Below are 20,919 nucleotides of genomic sequence, written 5' to 3'. Positions count from 1 at the left end.
ATATTCAAATATTCTACTGGTGAAATTAAATACCAAAGTTTTCTCATTCAAAACTTGAGATGTTTTATTCAAATACTTTATTAAAATATTCAATACAAATAAAAACTTTTCCCAACAGAAGCTTAAGAGCAAAAGGATAAATTGCTCCCGTAGAGTTCAGATTGAGACTACATGTGTAGACATAGCGCTATCAACAACTAGACCAATCAAAGTTCCCTACGACTCACAGGAAAGAACAGGAGAGGGGTTGAATCAGCAATACATCCATCACATCTATTACAGAACAGGAACAAGATTTAGCTACCACCAAAAATAAAATTAAAAAAAAAAAAAAAACACAGAGCATTCAGAATGCAAGGCGTATCTTTTACAAAAAAGGAACCACAGTGAGCCCTGCTGAAGTACGTACTCTAGCTGGGGCTTAATTGATCAACCGTCTACAGAACAGGTCGCCGAGGCTCGGGTCGGATGAGCTGTCATCACTATTCCAGCTCAGGCCCCGCGAGTGCAGAAGGTGTCAGAGTACGGAAGCTAGGGGGCACGCTGCAGCCAGGGGAGAACAACGCCAAAGGTGCAATGGATGCTGCATAGTTGAATAATTATCTGGGTGGCACAATGGGCGAGTCCCGCCGACATCACAGCCCAGCAAGCGGCTCCCTAACTCTGCCCAACGCCCCCTCCCCACCCCCCACGAGTAGGCAGCGGGGGCGACCGCATCGCTTCGCCTCCTCTTCAAAGGAAAACCCGCACGCCCGCACCCGCTTTACCGTTATAGCTTCAGACACCGACGTGCGGCGCAAACACGCAAACGCGCCAGCGGGCTGCACCGAGCCTCGGGCACGCAGAGCCGCCCGGGGCTTCTCGGCCACCCGAGGCTGCAGCCGGCTCCCGGGCGAGAGGCCGAGGGTGCGGGCGGGCTGGGGAGCCCAGGCGGCGGCACTTCAGGTGAGACCCGCAGAGTCCCCGCCCCGAGCCGCCTCAGGGCGGTCCCCGCAGCGCAGACCCCGGCGCGCCCACCGCCGCCTCCCCGCAGCACCAGCCGGGCCGGCGGCGGGGAGGCGGGAGCTCGGGAGACCCGCGAATGGGGGCGGGGGAGGCGCGCCCACCCACCCCCGCCGCCTCTGCGGGCAGGAGAGCCACGCACACGCCTCCCGGCTCCAGCTCCGGCCGCTGAGACCGAGTTCCTCTCCCCGGCCCCCTCCCCCGAGGAAACAATCCCTGAGAGAGCCGCGCTCACCGTGAAACCTAGGGGCTCGTGCCTTACCCCTTCTGCATGCTTCGGCGGCGGCCGCCGGTCCCGCTCAGCTCCCGGGACTCCACCGAGAGCCCCCAGGAAGGGCAGGCTCCGGGGGTGGGACCCGCTCGGGGCAGCGGCTGAGGCGCCGGGCCGCGGGGAACGCCGCCCGGGGCGCCCGCCGCTCGCCGGACCCACACTGCGCTCGACGCGCGAGCGAACAACACCGCGAGCCGCCGCTGCCTCACCCGCCCCCTCCCCGCGCGCGACGCTCCACAACCGGGCGCGGGGATCCGCGCCAGAGGCAGGGGGGACCGCGGGACTCTCTGCTCCCAATTTCCCAGCCTTCCACCCAGGAGCTATTCCTGGTCAGTGACAGGTCTTCAAACTCAAGAGTCTCACTCTCCTCTTCAGCCCCCAGTGCCCAGGCGCTGCGGTGATGGGAAACCGAGCCTCCGCCCACTCGCCCATCCGTGGGGGTGAAGACCACGTTTCCCCCCTTTCCGGAGGCTCTGTGGTATTACCCAATCCTCAGTTTGGGGGAGGGGGACGGAGAGAACCCAGCTTGGCGAGGGAATGAGGGAAGATGATAGCCAATTGAATGAACCATCCATCCAGGGGCGGGGTCGAGGAGAGACCTGCCCGCCAGCCCCGCCTTCTCGCCCTAAACTACATTTCCCATGGTGCCTGCGCGCACTTCCCGCCGCGCTGCACGCCGGGAGTGTGTGGCCGCAAGGCCTCCAGGTATTTCTGAACTCGTAGTTTTTAATCTAGTCCTCCAGGTCCTGAAAGTGACCAGCTGTTAAAACTGGTTCCTTAGGTAAATGTTTCCAACCTCTTAATCCTATAGAAACTATTCAAATAATAATTGGTCTGTTTTTTTTTTCAAAATGTTACAAATGATTTCTTAGCCAAGGAAGTAAATAATGTGTTTCATGGCTGTCTGTCAGGACCTGGAAGCCGCTTCTCCTTCCGCCCGGGCCTGGTGTCCGCAGAGGATCAGTTTGCCGTCATGTCGGCTGCTATTGCAGCTCTGGCCGCTTCCTACGGTTCGGGTTCGGGGTCCGAATCCGACTCGGACAGTGAAGGCGGCCGATGTCCGCTGCCAGCCGCCGAGTCTCTCATGCATCTGACTAAATCGCCTTCGGGCAAGCCCTCGCTGGCAGTGGCGGTGGACTCGGCTCCGGAGGTGGCAGTTAAGGTAAGTGCTGCGGCCACCGCTGCGGTGCGGGAATGGGCTCCAGCTCCAAAGTCGCCGCCGGCCGCTGTTCGGCCACGTTTTGCCTCTTTCTCGGCGCCGAGAGGCCAGTCTCTAACGCTTGGATTGCATCTGCGGAGCAGCCCTCTAGAGCCCCCCAGAACCCCTGCCCTCGCCCCCCGCTGTCAGAAAGCAGGTGGGAAGCGGGGTGGATTGGGACAAGGCTTGGACGAAGCCGGTGTAATCTCAGAACAGGAATGAAACTAGACCAGAACTGTACAAGCTGGGGTACGAAGTGAACAGTGGCCCGGCTTTGTTTTGTTTTTGAAGTAAGAACCAGGTTCCAATCCGTGCGCCGCCACTGGTGTGAACTTTGGGCAAGTTAGGCAGCCTCCTCTCTTTCCTCGCCGTGGAGACAATTTTCAAAGCACCTTTGTATTTGGGAGGATTCTTGTGAAGATTGAGACCATTTATATAAATAGAGTTTATAGCACAGAGCCTGGTATCTAGTGCGAGTGCGATCCTTGTTAGCTGTTCTTGATTATATGTTAAAATAGTGAGAAAAAGGCCTTGGATTTGAGGAAGAGCAGGCACAATGCCATTGGAGGAATGTGATAAAGGCCGATATTGGGCTTTTAGAGTTCATTTAGCGAATATTTATCGAGGAAGCTGTTCAAAGGGCTGAAGGCACATTGGCCCACAAGTCAGCCTGTGCCATCATTAGGTGATTTCTAGTGAAAGAAGTTGCCAGTTAAACGGGACGGAGCAGAGTGGACACAGTGGATTGAGGCCTGCCAGGGCAGAAAATTGAGTTCCATAACAGAGTAAGGAAGGAGTGTGATTTCCAGAGGTTGTCAGGGAGAACTAGAAGCCGGTGCTGCAACAGCCGGGACAGGCAACCCTGAGAAGGCAGAGGCTCGTGTGTCTCAAGTACGGAGGCAGGGCTGTGCTGACGGGAGCCCAACAACAGCTCCAGTGGTAGTGTGGACCAGGCAGAGTTCCTGTGGGCGACCAGAAGCTTCAGATGCGGGGAGAGGAGGCCAGGCCGTGGGCAAAGTTTCCTTTCTAAGTTGTTCCAAAGTCAAGTGCAAAGAGAGCCTTGTGGAGGTTTTAGTAGACTCTCCATGAATTTTATTTTCTATTAATTGACATCTGTCATGAAAGAATGCTTAGAATCCTCCTGTCTTTTTTTTTTTAAGATTATTTATTTGAGAGAGTTACACAGAGAGAGGTAGAGGCAGAGAGAGGTCTTCCATCCGCTGCTTCACTCCTCAGATGGCTGCAATGGCCGGAGCTGTGCTGATCAGGACCAGGTCTCCAATGTGGGTGCAGGGACCCAAGGACTTGGGCCATCTTCCCCTGCCCTCCCAGGCCACAGCAGAGAGCTGGACTGGAAGTGGAGCAGCCAGGACCAGAACCGGCACCCAAAAGGGATGCCGGCGCCTCAGGCCAGGATGTTAACCCACTGCGCCACAGCGCCCGCCCCTCCTGTCTTTCTAACAGACTCTTCAACCCTAAAGCCCATCACGACCTCCTTAATCTTTATTCCTTTCATAGCTCAGCCTTTTGGAGCTGTCTTCAGTTTTCCTCCTAAACCCAGTGCAGCCTGGCTCTAGCCTCTTGGGAAGCTCCTCCTGGAAGATGCCCCAGGCCTTGCAATTGTCATGTTCTGTCCTTTGCCTTGACTCGCTCAGCAGATGACACTGAACTTTCCTGGTCCCCTCTTCTCTTGCCCTCCTTTTCAGCAGTGGTGTCCCCAGGACTCTGCCCTATAAGTCCTCTTGGTACTCCACGTATTCTCCCATATCTTTGGCCTCCATCTGTGCTTCAGCTCACAGATAAACACTGGGAAGTGGTTGCACAGCCTCTAGAGATAAAACTCCCAGGATTCAAATCCTGCCTCCAACGTTCAGTGGCCTTGGATAAGTTATGGAAGTCTTCTGTGCCTGATCTCTCATCTGTGAAGTTGAATGACCCTGGTCCCATCTCCCAGAGCTATAAGATTTGTCATCAAGACATAGAGAACCTTTTGCAGGGTCCGGCACACAATAGCACTAAATGTTAGCTGTCTTTTGTTTTTTCCATGCCTAAACTTGTTGCTAGCTTAAGGTCTAATAAACAGCTCCCCCAGGATGCCTCTCAGACACAGATTTCATTGTGCTGAAAAATCAAGCTGCTTTCTCTGCAGCCCACCCATTAGTCCAAGCCAAGAACAGAAGGGCATCCCTTTCTCTTCTCAGCCCCTGAAACCAGTCATGCAACTGGGTCTAACTGGTCTGCTTTGTGAATTTCTCTCAAGTCAGTTGCCTTCTCTCTATTGCCTGCCGTATTTTCACTGGCATCGCCTTTATATTTTGCTTATTTCTCCCAGGAATTGTTCTTGACTTCTCTTTTCCTGTTTGCCTCTACTTTGGGGTGCTCGGTCCTATGTTTTGCAACTCAGTGGTATTTACCCAATCTCTTCCTCTTCTGCTGTCACTGTTTATTTCAGAGTCCCAACATCTCGCAAGACAATTAGAGCCTTTTGCTGGTCTTTCTGCCCCCTCTCTGTTGTCTCCTGGTTCTATGCCCCAACCTTCCCTCCGCAGTGTCCCCAAATTCCAGTTTCATCACATCACTTCTCTGCCTGTGCACCATGGTGCTCACTGGGCAATTGCTTAGGTGGTGTGTGAAGCCAGCCACCCTCCCATGCTGAACTCTTCACAAAGACTGGTTTTCTTTCTTTGTCTCACAGTTTGGCCCACACTAGTCTCTCTGCCTGAAAATCCCTTACCTTCCCTGCCCTCCAAAGTCTCCTGTCCCCTCAGTCTCAGTGCACAGGTGTCTTCCTGCACCTCTCTTAGCCCCTGGTTAGTATCTCACCTATAACACTTGCCACGTGGCTGGGACTTGTTAACTTTTTACTTTCCCCTAGGCAGTGAGACCCTGGCACCCAGAGATTGTTGTGTCTACTTGTTAGTGTCTCCAATGCGCCTCGTATACAAAAGAAGGGATATGTCTGGTGAGAGAGTGGAATGCAAGAGCGTGTAAACAAGAAAGTTTTGTAAAAAGGTGTGCACCCTGAGAAGGAGAGTTTTAGTGGGGGTTGGCAGCCTCCGGAGCTCCCTAAGTTCAGTCGCTAATGAGTAAGGAAATCCAGGAGGAGAGGTTTGGTGAAGTACCGGAAGTCCACCAGCCACAGAGCTGGGGCTAGCCCACCCGGCAATCTGGTTCTGTGATGAAAGAATAAAAAGTATTGCTCATTGTCAATTCATAACCAACATTTGTTTCTATGAAGGAAAAAACGCTTACACATAGAGATTAAATGGCTGGAAAATTGGGAAAGGATCAGGTGAGGAGAGTGAAGCTGCAGATAGGTTCATGCGGGTACTACAAGTGTTGACTATTTGTGTCATGACTAACGGCAAGTGTTTTGGCAGAGAAGAAATTTATGCCGTGCTTTTAATCCATCTTTCCCTGAGCACTCAGATTGAGTATCTTTTTGTATATGTTACTGGTGATAAAGTTATTTTTTCACTTCAGGGAGACTGTTGGATTGTGTTTTTCATTTTGATTTGTAGGAGATGTTTATAAATCTACATCCTATCGTATGTGTCGCAAAAAACTTTTACAGTTTGCAGCTTGTCTTAGTCTCTTTTCAACTGTTGTAACGTGCTGTGTATTTAGTCTGGTCTTATTAAACTATTTGTTTATAGAGTGTGGTTCTTGTTTGAGAAATCTTTAATCCAAAATCATGATAGCATTTCTCCCATATTATCTTCTGAAAGCACTACATCCTTGCTTTTCATACAGTAAGTCATTAGTCCACGTGAAATGAATTTTTAGGTGTGGTGGGAACATGACTAATGGGATGGCTTGGTATTTGGTAGTACATTTCTCCCCGCCCCTTTTCAGTATTGCTCAAGAATGCTTTGGCCATTCTTGGCCCTGAATTTCTACAAACACTTTAGAATTAACTTGTGAAGCACTGAATCATAGATCAATATGGGGACAAGTAATATCTACTCATTCTTTTGAGTCTTGTATAGTGTGTAGGCTTTTAATTTCTTCGAGCTCATTATCTTTTGCATCAAGATCTTGTACAGTTTGTTGCAGGTGTTTATAGATACATCTTATTTTTATGCTGTTGTATGGATAGTGTTTTTTTCTACTTATGAAACTCTCACTGATCTTTGTCTTATACTCACATAGTCAGCTGCAAGTGTGACAGTATTTTTTCTTTTCTTTCAATCTTTTTTTTTTAAGATTTATTTATTTATTTGAAAGTCTCAGTTACACAGAGAAAGAAGGAGATGTAGAGAGAGAAAGAAAGAGGTCTTTTGTCCACTGTTTCATTCCCTAATTGACCATAATGGCTGGAGCTGCACCAATCCAAAGCCAGGAGCCAGGAGCTTCTGCTGGGTCTCCCACGCAGCACAAAGGCCCAAGGACTTGGGCTGTCTTCTACTGCTTTCCCAGGCCATAGCAGAGAGCTGGATGGAAGAGGAACAGCCATTACTCGAACCGGTGCCCATATGGGATGCTGGCACTGCAGGTGGTGGCTTTACCCGCTATGCCACAGCACCAGCCCCCCTTATTGGTCTTATTTTTCTTGCCTTGCCATGTTTGCTAAGACCTCTAGAAAGATCAGATATAGAAAGATCAGAAAAGGGTTTCTTAGGCAAATTTCAGCCAAAAGAGAGCTGGCACTTGTTGTACTAATATCAGTAAAATATGGGACCGGCGCTCTGGTGTTGTGGGTAAAGCCACTGCCTGCAGTGCCAGCATCCCGTATGGGTGCTGGTTCTAGTCCCGGCTGCTCCACTTCCAGTCCAGCTCCCTGCTAATGTGGCTGGGAAAGCAGTGGAAGATGGTCCAAGTGCTTGGGCCCCTGGCACCTATATAGGAGACCTGGAAGAAGCTCCAGACTCCTGACCTTGGATAGGCCCAACTCTGGCTATTGCTGCTATTTAGAGGGTGAACCAGTGGATGGAAGACTCTCTCTGCCTCTCTGTCTTTCAAATAAATAAATCTTTTTAAAAAAAGATGAGTCAAATAGACTTTAAAGCAGAAAGCATGCTAGAAACAAACAAAAAAAAAAGGGCCACTTCACAATGATAAAAGGTTTAATTCACAAAGAGATGTGTAACATTCTAAGTTCAAAATGTTTCAATAAATTGAGAGAACTACAGGATAAATTGATGAATATAGTCCCAGTGGGAGGATATTGCACTTCTCAGTAACTGATAGAACAAGCACAAAATTGCAATGATACAGAAACTATGAGCAACAAAATTAGTAAACCGTATCTAAAAGTAACAACACAGCACTTAACACCATTGAGTGTTGCTGACCACCTACCAGCTCAGAGATTGGCAAACTTTTTGTTAGGGGACAGATAGTAAATATTTTAGACTGTGCTGACCATATGCTCATATAATATCTGTCACACACACACACACACACAAAAACCTTTACAAATATAAATACCATTTTTAGCTTGGTGGTTGGTGGAACAGAAAAAAGATTATCGGCTAGATTTGTCCCAAAGGCTATGGTTTGCCAACCTCTGTACTTGACCACAAGATAAGTCTCAACAAATTTTAAATTGTGTTATGACACTCTAACCAAAATGCATCTAAGCCAGAAATAAGCCAGAAAAATATAACTATAAAGTTACCATATTTAAAAATTGTGAAATTGCACTTCTAGGTAACCCATGGGCTGTAGAAAAAAGTCACAATTGAAGATATTTTAAAATGAACAATAAGGAACATTAGAATGTGTGATATGCAGCCACTGCAATAGTTTTTAGAAGCGTAGTCTTAAATACAATACCAGAAGAGAAAAGGACTATGCTTTTTATCCATTCTTATGCATCTTTTTTTAAAGATTCGTTTACTTGAAAGTCAGAGAGAAGGAGAGGCAGAGAGAGAGAGAAAGAGGTCTTCCATCTGTTAGTTCACTCCCCAGTTGGCTGCAATGGCCGGAGCTGTGCCAATCCGAAGCTAGGAACCAGTAGCTTCTTCCTGGAATCCTAGATGAATGCAGGGGCCCAAGTACTTGGGCCATCTTCTGCTTTCCCAGGCTATAGCAGAGAGCTGGATGGGAAGTGGAGCAGCCGGGTCTTGAACCGGCACCCATATGGGACGCCAGCACTGCAGGTGGTGGCTTTACCTGCTATGCCACAGCTATGGCCCCATTGAACTCCCATTTTAGGAAGTTTAGTAGTCAATTCCACTTTCTGGGAAAAAAAAAAAAAAAGCTGTAAATTGATGAGCACTATATACTAATGGTTAGTATTTGTGATATGCTTTATAGTTTTCAGTGTTTTGTATCTGTTTTCTTATTTGTACACAGGAAGAAATGTGAAAAGGACTAAACAGTAAATACTATTTTGTTTTCTTCTCAGACTACTTTGAAAAGACAAACTGTATGAACTTGCTTGGCCCCAAGGATGCCCTTTGCTTACTTGTACTTTAATTTTTGTGGATAATTGAATAAAAAATTTTTTAATTCTGTGATAATCAAATTGTATGCCTAACTGATATTGAACTCCTTTCCACGTGTGTGTTAAAACAAGATAGTGGTATTGTCCAAGTTTTTCTAATTAAATGTAAAATTAACAACCCTTCATGTTCTTGAGAGTTATTCAATTTGTTCTGTAATTTTAGCAAGAGCCAGAGCCTGGAACTTATTTGTAATGTTTATTACCATTATTGCTGATATTAGGGGTAATTTTTTAAGTTGTACTTTGTGTTTAACAGTTGATGAGGCATTATACTTTGTTCAAAATGATTCAAATTTAGAATATTTTAAACACCCTTAATCTGAAAGACCTGGTAACCCATTTTGTAAGGTGGTTCTAGTAACTGTACTCTATAAAATCCACTGGGAAGGCATTAGTGTGACTCAGCCTTTGGCTGTTTTCAGTATATTTTGTCACTAGCATTTGAATATTATGTAACCTTTTAACTTCGTGTTACAGGGTTTACTGTTGGGCCCTAACAAAGTTGCCATCTCAGCGAAGATTCTAGTGCACATTTTAGGGTGAAGTATATTTATGATCTTGTAGGTGGCCCAGTGGAAGAACCCCCTTCTCTTAGAGTCTTAGTGTAAAGAACACCCCTGTTCACCACTGACCTTCGGAGGCCTGAACACCAGGTTCTCCTCCCAGGTCCCTTTCAGCTAAGGTTAGGGTAACTGCACAGTCTCAGATGCACCCATGAAGCCTTCCAATCCGAAACTAATCAACAAAGAAGCCAGGAAAGAAGAGTTTTAAATAGCAGTGGTTGCCAACATTTTCTAGCTTGACCAGTTTGACCAGCAGTATCCTGTGGTGGCCATAGCAGTTTAGTAGTGGTGTTCAGTAATGGTAAACTGTTGCCCTCTTGAATTGGGTCTGGGATGTGACAGATTTTGACTTGGGATTCGTCTATACACTCAACTCTGTTTCTGCCTATTTCTCAAAGCTGATTCTCCATCTACCTTGACAATTCCAAGAGCAGCTCATAGGATCCCATGGTGTTTGGTCAGGCTGTGAGGTCTCCGTTGCTTGTAATCAGAACCCTGACCGAGACACATGGTTAGTTACTCTGCCAACAGTTGTTTTTATTTTTTTCCCTTCTTGCTCAGGGAAAAGCCCAGGCAAGAAATATCAATTTGGAAATTGTCATATTTGTAAGTGGTTGGGTTTATGCCAGTGATTCTGCAGTGGAGATAAGATTTTTGTATTCATCAAACTAGGGAGTGAATTGAAGAAAAGTCAAAGGTTGAAACATTGGCATAGACTTTATTGAGAAGACTGAGGCCCTGCCGCTTCCTTTTGTCTCCTCTGCAGTGCCCAACCCAAGGCCTTCTGTTTACATATCTAGCACAATTTGTATATACGAAAGGAGTGCCTCATTTGAATTTGGAACTAGGAGATCAGGTCTTTTGAGTTCATCAAAAAAAGTAGAGCTGGGGGCAGGCGTTATCCCAGCAGCTAAGACTTCAGCATCCTTTATCAGAGTACCTGGTTTTAATTCCCAGCTCCAACTCCTCATTCTAGCGTGCTGCTAATACAGACCAGGGAGGCAGCAGGTGGAGGGGTTCCTGCCACCCACATGGGAGACCTGGATTAAGTTCTTGCTTGTTCTGGTCCATACTGTTGTGGGCATTCAGGGAGTGAACCAGTGGATGAGAGATTTTCTCTCTCTCACTCTCTCTTCCTCTCTCTCTCTTTTTCTCTCAAATAAATAAGCAAAAAAAATTTTTTTAAACAAAAGTTGGAATCTCTGTGAGTCTTTTAATGTTCTGTTCTTTTTTTTCATGCTAGGAAGCCTCACGTTATATATAGAAATTTTTAATTTATTTTAAAGAGAAAATTCTATTTTGGAAAGAAAAAAATTATACACTGAATTTACAAAGCTTAATTTTTGTCAGAATTATTAATTGCATGATACTAATATAACAATCACAAAAGAATCCCTTAGCAGATCTTTAATAATCATTTGGCTTTCTTTTAGGAAGATTTGGAGACTGGTGTTCACCTTGACCCTGCTGTTAAAGAAGTTCAGTATAATCCTACATATGAGACAATGTTTGCTCCTGAGGTAAGCATATTTAAGATTTTGTCTTTTGCTATGGTATTTAAATTATACATTGGTAGATGAACTGTTGGTGAATTTCTTAAAAGTTTTCTCTAAAAAATATGCTGTTTAAACTTTTAGAAAATATATGCATCTATTCTACAAAAGTTTAAGTAATACTTTTGTGAGAATACTTTTAATAAAAAATACACTGTCTGCTTATCTACATATAAATATCTGTTAACATGTAACTATGTGTTTTGGAAAAGTAAATTAAAGATACCCGATTATTAGATGTGAACTTAGCTGACATTTTCTTCTCGGTGTTGACAGAGAACATTATAAATGAACCATACAGGGGAAAATTTTCGTGCATCACCATCAATATGTAGTATATTATGAAACATGTAGTTACAAATGCTTCTGAAACGTCATACTAACAGTGCTAGAAACTAGGCACAATGTTTGATGCCCACTCTAAATAAAACAAAGTATTGGATTTTCTTCTTATGATAAATCATGATACAGGAATTTTTAAACATGAAGAGGGAGGAGACTATTTAGAAATGGTGAATATTGTCCATTTATTTTTTTAAGAGTTATTTTATTTGGAAGGCAGAGTTACAGAGAGAGATTTTTCATCTGCTGGTTTATTCCCCAAATGGCACAATGGCCTAGGGCTGGGCCAGGCCAAAGCCAGGAGCCAGGAGCTTCCTCTGGTTTTCCCACATGTGTGCAGGGGCCCAAGCACTTAGACTATTGTCCCCTGCTTTCCCAGGCACATTAGTAGGGAGCTGGATTGAAAGTGGAGCAGCCGGGGCCGGCGCTGTGCTCACTAGGCTAATCCTCCGCCTGCGGCGCCAGCACATCAGGTTCTAGTCCCGGTCGGGGCGCCGGATTCTGTCCTGGTTGCCCCTCTTCCAGGCCAGCTCTCTGCTGTGGCCCGGGAGTGCAGTGGAGGATGGCCCAAGTGCTTGGGCCCTGCACCCGCATGGGAGACCAGGAGAAGCACCTGGCTCCTGCCTTCAGATCAGCTCAGCGGCCATTGGAGGGTGAACCAATGGTAAAGGAAGACCTTTCTCTCTGTGTCTCTCTCTCACTGTCCACTCTGCCTGTCAAAAAAAAAAAAAAAAAAAAATGGAGCAGCCGGAACGTATATGGGATGCCAGTGCTACACGCAATAGTTTTAATCCATTGAACCACAAAGCTGGCCCCGAATGTTGTCCATTTAGAAAAGATTACACTTCTAGATATTTTTACCTGTTAGAATGGAAAGAATGCTTGATAAAATAGAAATGACAGGAAATGATTATTTTAGAACAAAAAAGTAAGGCTTCAGTAGCAGAATCTTTAAGAAGCACTTCAGCCGGGGCCTGCTCTGGCACAGCAGGTTAAAGCCCTGGCCTGCAGCACAGGCATCCCATATGGGCGCCGTTTCGGGTCCTGGCTGCTCCTCTTCCGATCGAGCTCTCTGCTGTGGCCTGGGAAAGCAGCACAGGATAGCTCAAGTCCTTGGGTGCCTGCACCCATGTGGGAGACACAGAAGAAGCTCCTGGCTCCTGGCTTTGGATCAGCTTAGCTCTGGCCATTGCAGCCATTTAGGGAGTGAACCGGTGGATGGATGACCTCTCTCTCTCTCTCTCTCTGTCTCTATCTACCTGTTTCTGTAACTCTGTCTTTCAAATAAATAAAATAAATCTTAAAAAAAAAAAAAAATAAGCACTTCAGCAGTGGAGGTGAGGAGCTGTACCTTACTGTATCTTGGTGGAAAATGAGATACTCTGTTATTTTATAGCATAATGTCGTTGTCCTTTTTGTGATACATCCTAGTCTAGAACTCTTTCACATACTTGTCCTGCCTGGATCCTGCAGCCACTTAAAGCCATGTGGCTGTTGAAATGTGTAGCACAGCCAGATTTTCAGTACTCACGTTCAGACACTGCTGTGGCCGCTCTCTGGGTGTGCAGTGAGCAGAGAATGCGTGCTGATGCTCTGAGATTAAGCCCAGTTTACATTGTATTCCATTATATCTCAGATTAGAAGAATCTAGCCTGTCAAACAGTGGGCTATTTCTTATCCCTTGGCACCATTTTAGCCGGCCCTTTGAAAAGAAGTGACATTGCAAGTGAAATGTATTTCAGTAAAATAGAGTCACTGAATTCAGAAAATGAGAAAATCTGCAAGTACTATGGTCTATGACATTCCGATGTCAGCTTATCTTCTACAAAGTGTGTTTTTCTTAAATGTTTAAATCTTCCATGTAACTGATAACACTGATGTGTGATTTCAGTTTCTGAAACTCTCTAGATCATTTAAAAGATCAGTTGATTTTTTTCTATTGATGAGGCAATAGACCTATCATTCTCTTTATGAGGTTATCAATTTTTTAATGTTATGCTCTTTTCCTATGTTAGGGAGCCTCACTTTAAATACATAAGCTAGTTTATGTTAAGAACACTTCTAGATGTCTTGTTAACAATTTAAGAAAGAATGATGGGCTTAAAACAGAAGCAAAATTACAGTTTCTCCTGGTTGCCAAGTGCATTGTCTGTGGCGTAACAAATGATGGACCTGATGTTTTATGACAAGAATCTGTATCACAGAGTCTGGGAAGATATTATAAGACACTTTGCTAGATTAAGTTCAAATTCCTGTAGTTTTGAGAATCCATTGTTGGAAACAAGATAGAATCCCTCTCCTCAAGCTAGTGTTCACCAGAAAGGACGTGCTATGTACTGTCTTTTAAAAAGATAGAGAAGGGCAGTGTTGTGGTACAACAGGTTAAGCCACAGTTTGTGATACCAGCATCCCATATCAGAGAGCCAGTATGAGTCACGGCTGCTCTGCTTCCAATCCACCTTCCTGTTAATGCACCTGGGTTCAGGCAGCAGGTGATGACCCAAATGATTAGGTCCTGCCACTGACATGGGAGACCCAGATGAAATTCGAGGCTCTTGGTTTCAGCCTCGCCCTGCCCCACCCTTTACTGCCATTTGGTGAGTGAACCAACAGATGATCTCTCTCTCCTCCCCCACTCTCTATCCTTCCCTCTGTCACTCTGCCTTTCAAATAAATAAAAACAGAGATTATGGGCAGGAGTTTGGCCAAAGTGTTTTAAGTTGCCCCTTGGGATGACCCTATCCCTTATCAGAGTGCTGGGTTCAAGTCCTAACTACCTCACTTCTGATCCAGCTTCTTGCTAACTCACATCCTGGGATGCAGCAGGTGATGGCTCAATTTTTTAGGTTCCTGCCATCCTCATAGATGACCCAGATTGAGTACTAAGGCTCCTAGCTTCTACGTTGCCTTGCCCCAGCTATATAGACATTTGGGGAGTGAACCAACAGATGGGAGATCTTTCAAATAAAATAAAATAAAAGATAGAGACAAGTATTTTCTGAAAAAGCTCTAAAGTATTATTCAGGTTTATGGAGCAACTGCATCTGATTGTAAAGGTTAAAAAAAAAGATTCCATGAAAAAACGTGTTCTTTGACATGGTTGATACAATCCAGGTTAAGAACATGAGCTATGGAGTTAAACAGACTACTGATTAGTGCTCGTGTGATTTCAATGGTCTTTAGTTTTCTCATAGGTAAGATGAAGATTCATTTTACTTGTAGTGAGTTACAAGGATAAATAAGGAAATGTATGATGTGGTTAGGAAACTATCAGTTGACATTTAATAAATGGTAGTCCTTACTGTTATGTGCATTAATATCATCGGCATTAGTGGCTAAGTGGGCTTTTATGAGGAAAGATTTCAAGCAGACGGGAAGAGTTTGAGCCTAATCAGAAAAGATCTAAAGAACCGGAATACCTTAGTCATTATCAGTATAGGAGAGTAGAGAAGGAAGGCCTGTGTGGTACTTTGTGTGATGTTGTACAGAGCTTTGGAGGTCTTGATTTGATAGATAATAAATAGAGTTCTGAGGTTCTTAAGTGCAAGAGTGGCATAATCAAAGCTGAAGTTTTCGGAAGGTTTATTTGGTAAGCATCTACATAATGGAAAAGAACAGAGATAGAGACTAAAGAAATAAAACTACCCTTGCCTACTGTACGCCGGGGACGAGGCTTAGGGATTTTCATGCCATTTCTCCTTTAGTCTGCACTACAACCTGTGAAGTAAGTAGTCTTTTACCTCTATTTTTTTAAAGATATATATATATATATATATTTATTTATTTATTTGAAAGGCGAAATTACCAGAGGCAGAGACAGAGAGAGAGAGAGGTCTTCCATGCACTGGTTCACTCTCCAAATGGCCACAACGGCCAGAGCTGGGCCAGTCTGAAGCCAGGAGCCAGGAGCTTCCTCCAGGTCTCCCATGAGAATGCAAGGGCCCAAGCACTTGGGCCATCTTCTACTGTTTTCCCAGAACATAGCAGAGATCTGGACTGGAAGAGGAGCAGCCGGGACTCAAACCAGCGCACATATGGGATGCCAGCACCGCAGGTCATAGCTTTACCCGCTAAGCCACAGCACTGGCTCCCCCCTCTATTTTACAGTGAGGAAACTCAGTCCCATGTTGTATTCCAGAAAGTGCATAGTTGGAGATACGAGTCTAGACCTTTTTTTTTGTTGTTTTTAGATTTTTATTTGTAAATTATTTGAAAGGCAGAGTGACAGAAACAGAGACAGAGATCTTTATCTGCTGGTTCATGCACCAAATGGCCACATCAGCTGGGGCTGGGCCAGGCCCCAGCCAAGAGCCAGGAATTCCATTCCCGTCTCCCAAGTGGGTGGCAGAGGCCCAAGTATTTGAACCATCATCCTCTGCTTTTCTAGGCACATTGGCAGGGAGCTGAATTGGAAGCAGAATAGCTGGGACTGGAACCGGCACGTCAGTATGGGATACCATCATCATAAGCAATGGTTTAAGCCCTGCTGCACCACAGCACTGGCCCTGGGTTCAAATCATTCTTAATCCTCTGTATAACTGGAAGACCAGTTTGAAGAGTATGAAGTTTGCAGGGTATACGCCTATGCCTTTGAATTTGCTGGTTCTGAAAATTAACTAAATTGCTTATCTTATTAGATACTATTTCTCCCTCCTAACCAGGGACTTTTCCTACATATTTTACCTAGTTGTTCAATAAGTTTTCTCAAATTTTGGGTAAAGCTAGAAAACATAAGCTGAAGACACAGTTTTAATCTAATGATCTTCATTTCACTCAATTGAATTTTCTCAGAGATAAATGTATTTATTAGGTTCTCTAGACACATCTAAAACCCATAGTATTGGTAAGAATTTCAGATACTTTAAAATAATAGTACTTTTAGGAATAGAAAAAAATATAGTTTAAGAGAAAAGAACTACCAGTTATGTGAAATCTGCCTGTAAGGGCTGCTGTAAATATGAATGCTAGAATGAAGTTTTATAATCATAAAGCCCAGACCCTTTAGTTTACAGATGAGGAAACAGACCCAAGGCCAAAGGGCCGACACCAGTGAAAATTTCTTATCCAATGATATTTAAATTGTGCTGTCTTTTAAGCTGAAAGTATTCCATCAATAAAATTGAATGGTGGTAATCTTTTCCTCATTTATAGAAAAGAATTAATATGTTTTCCTCACCTTAAAATGTGTTTATAAATTTAACATTGATGACTGCAATAAATGTTAATGAAAATTTTTCCAACAATGGAAGTATATTCTTACGCCAATACTTTGGATTTATTTCCCATATGTGAAATTGTGGTTATGATTTTATGCAGTATATTTTCACTAGTATAAATTTTCTTAATTCTTATGATGTTCAGCTGCACTATTAAGATACTGACTTTCACATATTCTGTCTCCTGAAGGCCTCTGAAAACCACTGCCTTAAAATACCAAATTTCTCTCAGTTATCAACCAACATCTTCATAAATTAAAAATGCTTGTATCTCTACTCTGTAATTAAATCCCTCCCTTTCTCAGTTGAAAGCTCTGAGGATACTTAACCTCCCTTCCTCAGGAACATCATATATTCTTTGAGTTTAGTGATCTGAAATAATACTTACATGTGCAATTTTTAAAGTTATAGTCTTAACTTGACAAATAAAAATTGTATATGTCATGCACAACATGTATTTAATACCTATACATTTGAAATGGTTAAATTGAGCTAGTTAACATATGCATTACCTCACACACTTACTTTTTGAGAGGCTATTTAAAATCTACTTTCTATGATTTTGAGGAATATAGTATGTGGGGGCAGACATTTGGCCTGCCAATTAAGATCCCTGTAGCCCATTCAGAGTTCCTGGGTTCAATTCCTGGCTCCGGCTTCTCTTCCAGCTTCTCACTGATGTAGACCCTGGGAGGATTTAGTGACAGCTCAAATAATGGTGTTCCTTCTGCCCACAAAGAGGGGTTTGAATTGAGTCCCTGGCTTCTGGCTTTGGCCTAGGCCCAGCTCTGGCCTTTGTGGGCATTTGGGGAGTGAACCGGTGGATGAAAAAGCACTCAATATGCTCTTGCACGTGTGCTTTCTCTTTCTGTCTCTCTGCCTTTCGAATAATTTTTTCTAATTTTTAAAAAAAGAATACAGTACTCAGATATTATTAGTTGTAGCCTCTGTGTTGTACAGTAGGTCTCTAGAATGTATGTCCCCTATCCAATAGTAAGGTCATATCCTTTAACCAACATCACCTACACCTACACCCCCTACCTGCTAGTAATCACCCTTCTATTTCCTGTGTCAAGTTCAACTTGTATTTGAAAGACAGAATTACAGAGAAAGAAGGAGAGAAAGAACATCTGCTGGTTCGTTCCCCTAATAACCACAATGACCAGACCAGGACCAGGCTGAAGCTAGGAGCCAGGAACTTCTTCCAGGTCTCCCATGCAGGGGTCCAGCGGATTATGCCATCTACTGCTGCTTTCCCAGGCACATTAGCAGGGAGCTGGTTCAGAATGGGAGGAGCCAAAACTCGAACCAGTGCCCATAAGTGATGTCAGCGCTGCAGGCAGCAGCTTCACCTGCTGTGCCACAGCACCAGCCCCACCGTACATTTTACACACAAACACACACACACACACACACACACACACAGATTTTTTTTCAATCTATACATTTGCTTTTTTTTTAAGATTTTATTTATTTATTTGAAAGTCAGAGTTACACAGAGAGAGAGAAAGAGAGGCAGGGAGAGACAGAGGTCTTCCATCTGCTGGTTCACTCCCCAGTTGGCCACAAGGACTGGAGCTGTGCCAATCCAAAGCCAGGAACCAGGAGATTCTTGCAGGTCTCCCACATGGGCACAGGGGCCCAAAGACTTGGGCCATCTTCCACTGCTTTTCCAGGCCATAGCAGAGAGCTGGATCAGAAGTGGAGTAGCCTGGACTTGAACTGGCTCCCATATGGGATGTCGGCGCTGCAGGCGTTGGCTTTACCTGCTATGCCACAGCGCCGGCCCCTTAATCTATACATTTGTTGAAACAACTTAAGTTGATTGCATATCTTGATTCTTGTGAATAATGCTACAATGAACATGATGGTAGTGCAGATAACTTTGATATACTGATTTCATTTCCTGTGGACATTTACCCAGTGGTGGGATTGCTGGATCATACATTGGTTCTATTTTTAATTTTCTAGGAACCTTGTTTTCCATAGTAGCAGTGCTAATTTATATTTCCACTAACAGTATGCAGTTTCCCGGCCGGCGCCATGGCTCAATAGGCTAATCCTCCGCCTTGTGGTGCCAGCACACTGGGTTCTAGTCCCGGTTGGGGCACCGGATTCTGTCCCGGTTGCCCCTCTTCCAGGCCAGCTCTCTGCTATGGCCCAGGTGTGCAGTGGAGGATGGCCCAAGTGCTTGGGCCCTGCACCTGCATGGGAGACCAGGAAGAGCACCTGGCTCCGGCCTTCGGATCAGTGCGATGCACCAGCCGTGGCGGCCATTGGAGGGTGAACCAACGGCAAAAGGAAGACCTTTCTCTCTGTCTCTCTCTCTCTCACTGTCCACTCTGCCTGTCAAAAAAAAAAAAACAGTATGCAGTTTCCCTTTCTTCACATCCTTGCTGAAACTTATCTTTCCTTTTTTTGATAGTAGCCAATCTGAGATGGAATGTGATATATTATTGGGATTTTTATTTTTATTTTACTGATGATTAGTGAAGCTAAGCATTTTTCCATATTATCTATTGACCATTTGTATGTCTTTTGAGAAATGTCTATTCAGATCCTTTGCCTTGAATTTTTTATTCAGTTATTTGTTGCAATTGAGTTGAGTTCTTTATATAATTTGGATATAATTATTATGATAAGTATATATAATCAGATATCTGATTTGCAAACATTTTGCCTCTAAATATGTGTGTTTTCTACAGGGATATTAGAGTTGTAATTGACAATGGAGTTCTAATATTGTTTGACTAAAAACTGTTAAATATTCATAAGTAATTAACTTGAATATATTATATATTCACTTATATGTATGTGGATATATTATATATTTATTGGTTTACTTACATATTATCAAAAATTTTTAAAAATTACTTGAATACAAATTTACTCTCAAAATTAATTGACTACCAAAACTTGAAAGGAATTATTTAGGGATTAGTTTTGTATATTGTTTATGCCTTGCCTTGTTTTGCTTTTTGATATTCCCAAATTAAGAGAGCTGTGTATTCACTGGGACCAGGAACATCTAGGAGATATTTTTGAGTGATTGGAAGAGCTGAGACCTGCTGAGTAGCATTCTCTGGTTTCCTCTGTTGACATGTAATGTCTTTGATCAGCTGCAATAGCTGCCAGGAACCAGGCAGTGAAAGCAAGTCTGAAGTACAGATGGGCCCTCCTCCCACCCAGTTTCCTGTATCACAGAGAGATTTCATTGTCTCAGCTTAAATCTTCATTAAGACAAGCACATTTAAATTTTAAGGTTGCTTTAGGAATAGCACCATATGTAAAACAGACTTAGTTTTAATATAGGTTTTGTATTTGTATAGAAATCATGGTCCTGAGCCCCTGTTGTGGCATAATGGGTTAAGCCATTGCCCGCAACGCCAATATCTCATTTGGGTGCAAATTTAAGTCCTGGCTTCATCACTCTGATCCAGTGGATGGAAGATCTCTGTCTCTTTTACTCTCTCTAGTTCTAACTTTCAAATAAATAAATCTTTGGAAAAAAAAAAAGAAATCATGGTTCTTTAACCCTTAGAATGTTTCTTTAAACAATACAACTGGTAGGGCAGGCATTTGGTGCAGTGGTTAAGATGTGGAAACCATATATACCATATAAGCGAGTCCTAAAAAGACAAATACCATGTTTTCCCTCATTTGTGATAACCGAGTACAAAAAAAAGGTAATGTATATGAGCAAAATAGACATTTTGAGATTCGATTATTGTTTACAGCTGTTGTCTCTACTGTTGAGAAACAGTGTTTTTGTCTTATTACTGTTTGTTGAATTCTTTACTTAGTGTAGGTTTGATCTTATGAGAATAAAATAAACTGAAAGTAAATTGTTGTAAAAATTAAAAGAGTAAGAAAGGAAGGGGGGGATGAGAGCATGGGCAGGAGGGAGGGTAGGGTAGGAAGTATCACTATGTTCCTAAATCTGTATATATGAAATACATGAAATTTGTTCACCTAAAAAAAAAATAAGAAAAAAAAAAAAAGATGTGCACATTCTGGGGCCGGTGCTGTGGCAAACACCAGCATCCCATATGGGTGTTAGTTTGAGTCTCAGCTGTTCCACTTCCAATCCAGCTCTCTGCTCATGGCCTGGGAAAGCAGCAGAGGATGGCCCAAGTGCTTGGGCCCCTGCACCAATGTAGGAGATCCAGAAGAACCTTCTGGCTCCTGGCTTTGTAGGCCCAGCTCCAGCCATTGTGGCCATTTAGGGAGTGAACCAGTGGATGGAAGATCTGTCTGTCTGTCTCTCTGTAACTCTGCCTTTCAAATAAAGAAATAAATCTTGAACAAAAAAAGATGTGCACA

General features: G+C 43.9%; 2 protein-coding genes across 8 annotated transcripts in view; one reads left to right on the top strand and one right to left on the bottom strand.

The window, feature by feature from the left end:
• WASF1 (WASP family member 1) overlaps positions 1 to 1,656 on the bottom strand; it is a 71,260-nt gene extending 69,604 nt beyond the window's left edge. For 2 of the 5 annotated variants that reach the window (XM_051854423.3, XM_051854427.3), the window contains exon 1: positions 1,238 to 1,656. The gene's annotated coding sequence lies outside the window, so the exon portion shown is untranslated. Of the gene's footprint in view, positions 1 to 409; positions 544 to 767; positions 1,042 to 1,237 lie in introns of those variants that run through there. The other 3 variants (XM_051854424.3, XM_051854426.3, XM_051854425.3) reach the window with 3 other exon arrangements.
• A 202-nt stretch (positions 1,657 to 1,858) lies between these two features.
• The window catches only part of CDC40 (cell division cycle 40), a 52,131-nt gene continuing 33,070 nt past the window's right edge, over positions 1,859 to 20,919 (top strand). The window contains exons 1-3 of one of the 3 annotated variants that reach the window (XM_051854422.3): positions 1,859 to 1,978; positions 2,185 to 2,435; positions 10,919 to 11,005. In XM_051854422.3, coding sequence (XP_051710382.2) covers positions 1,915 to 1,978; positions 2,185 to 2,435; positions 10,919 to 11,005 — 402 coding nt within the window. In that variant the 5' untranslated portion in view covers positions 1,859 to 1,914. Of the gene's footprint in view, positions 2,055 to 2,184; positions 2,436 to 10,918; positions 11,006 to 20,919 lie in introns of all 3 variants that reach the window. The other 2 variants (XM_002714912.6, XM_089333804.1) reach the window with 2 other exon arrangements.

The sequence above is a fragment of the Oryctolagus cuniculus genome, chromosome 5 (assembly GCF_051225735.1).
Source record: "Oryctolagus cuniculus isolate XC-2025 breed Fujian yellow rabbit chromosome 5, ASM5122573v1, whole genome shotgun sequence".
Lineage (NCBI taxonomy): Eukaryota > Metazoa > Chordata > Mammalia > Lagomorpha > Leporidae > Oryctolagus > Oryctolagus cuniculus.
Note: the sequence above shows the minus strand (reverse complement) of the source record. Positions and strands in the feature narration are given on the sequence as shown.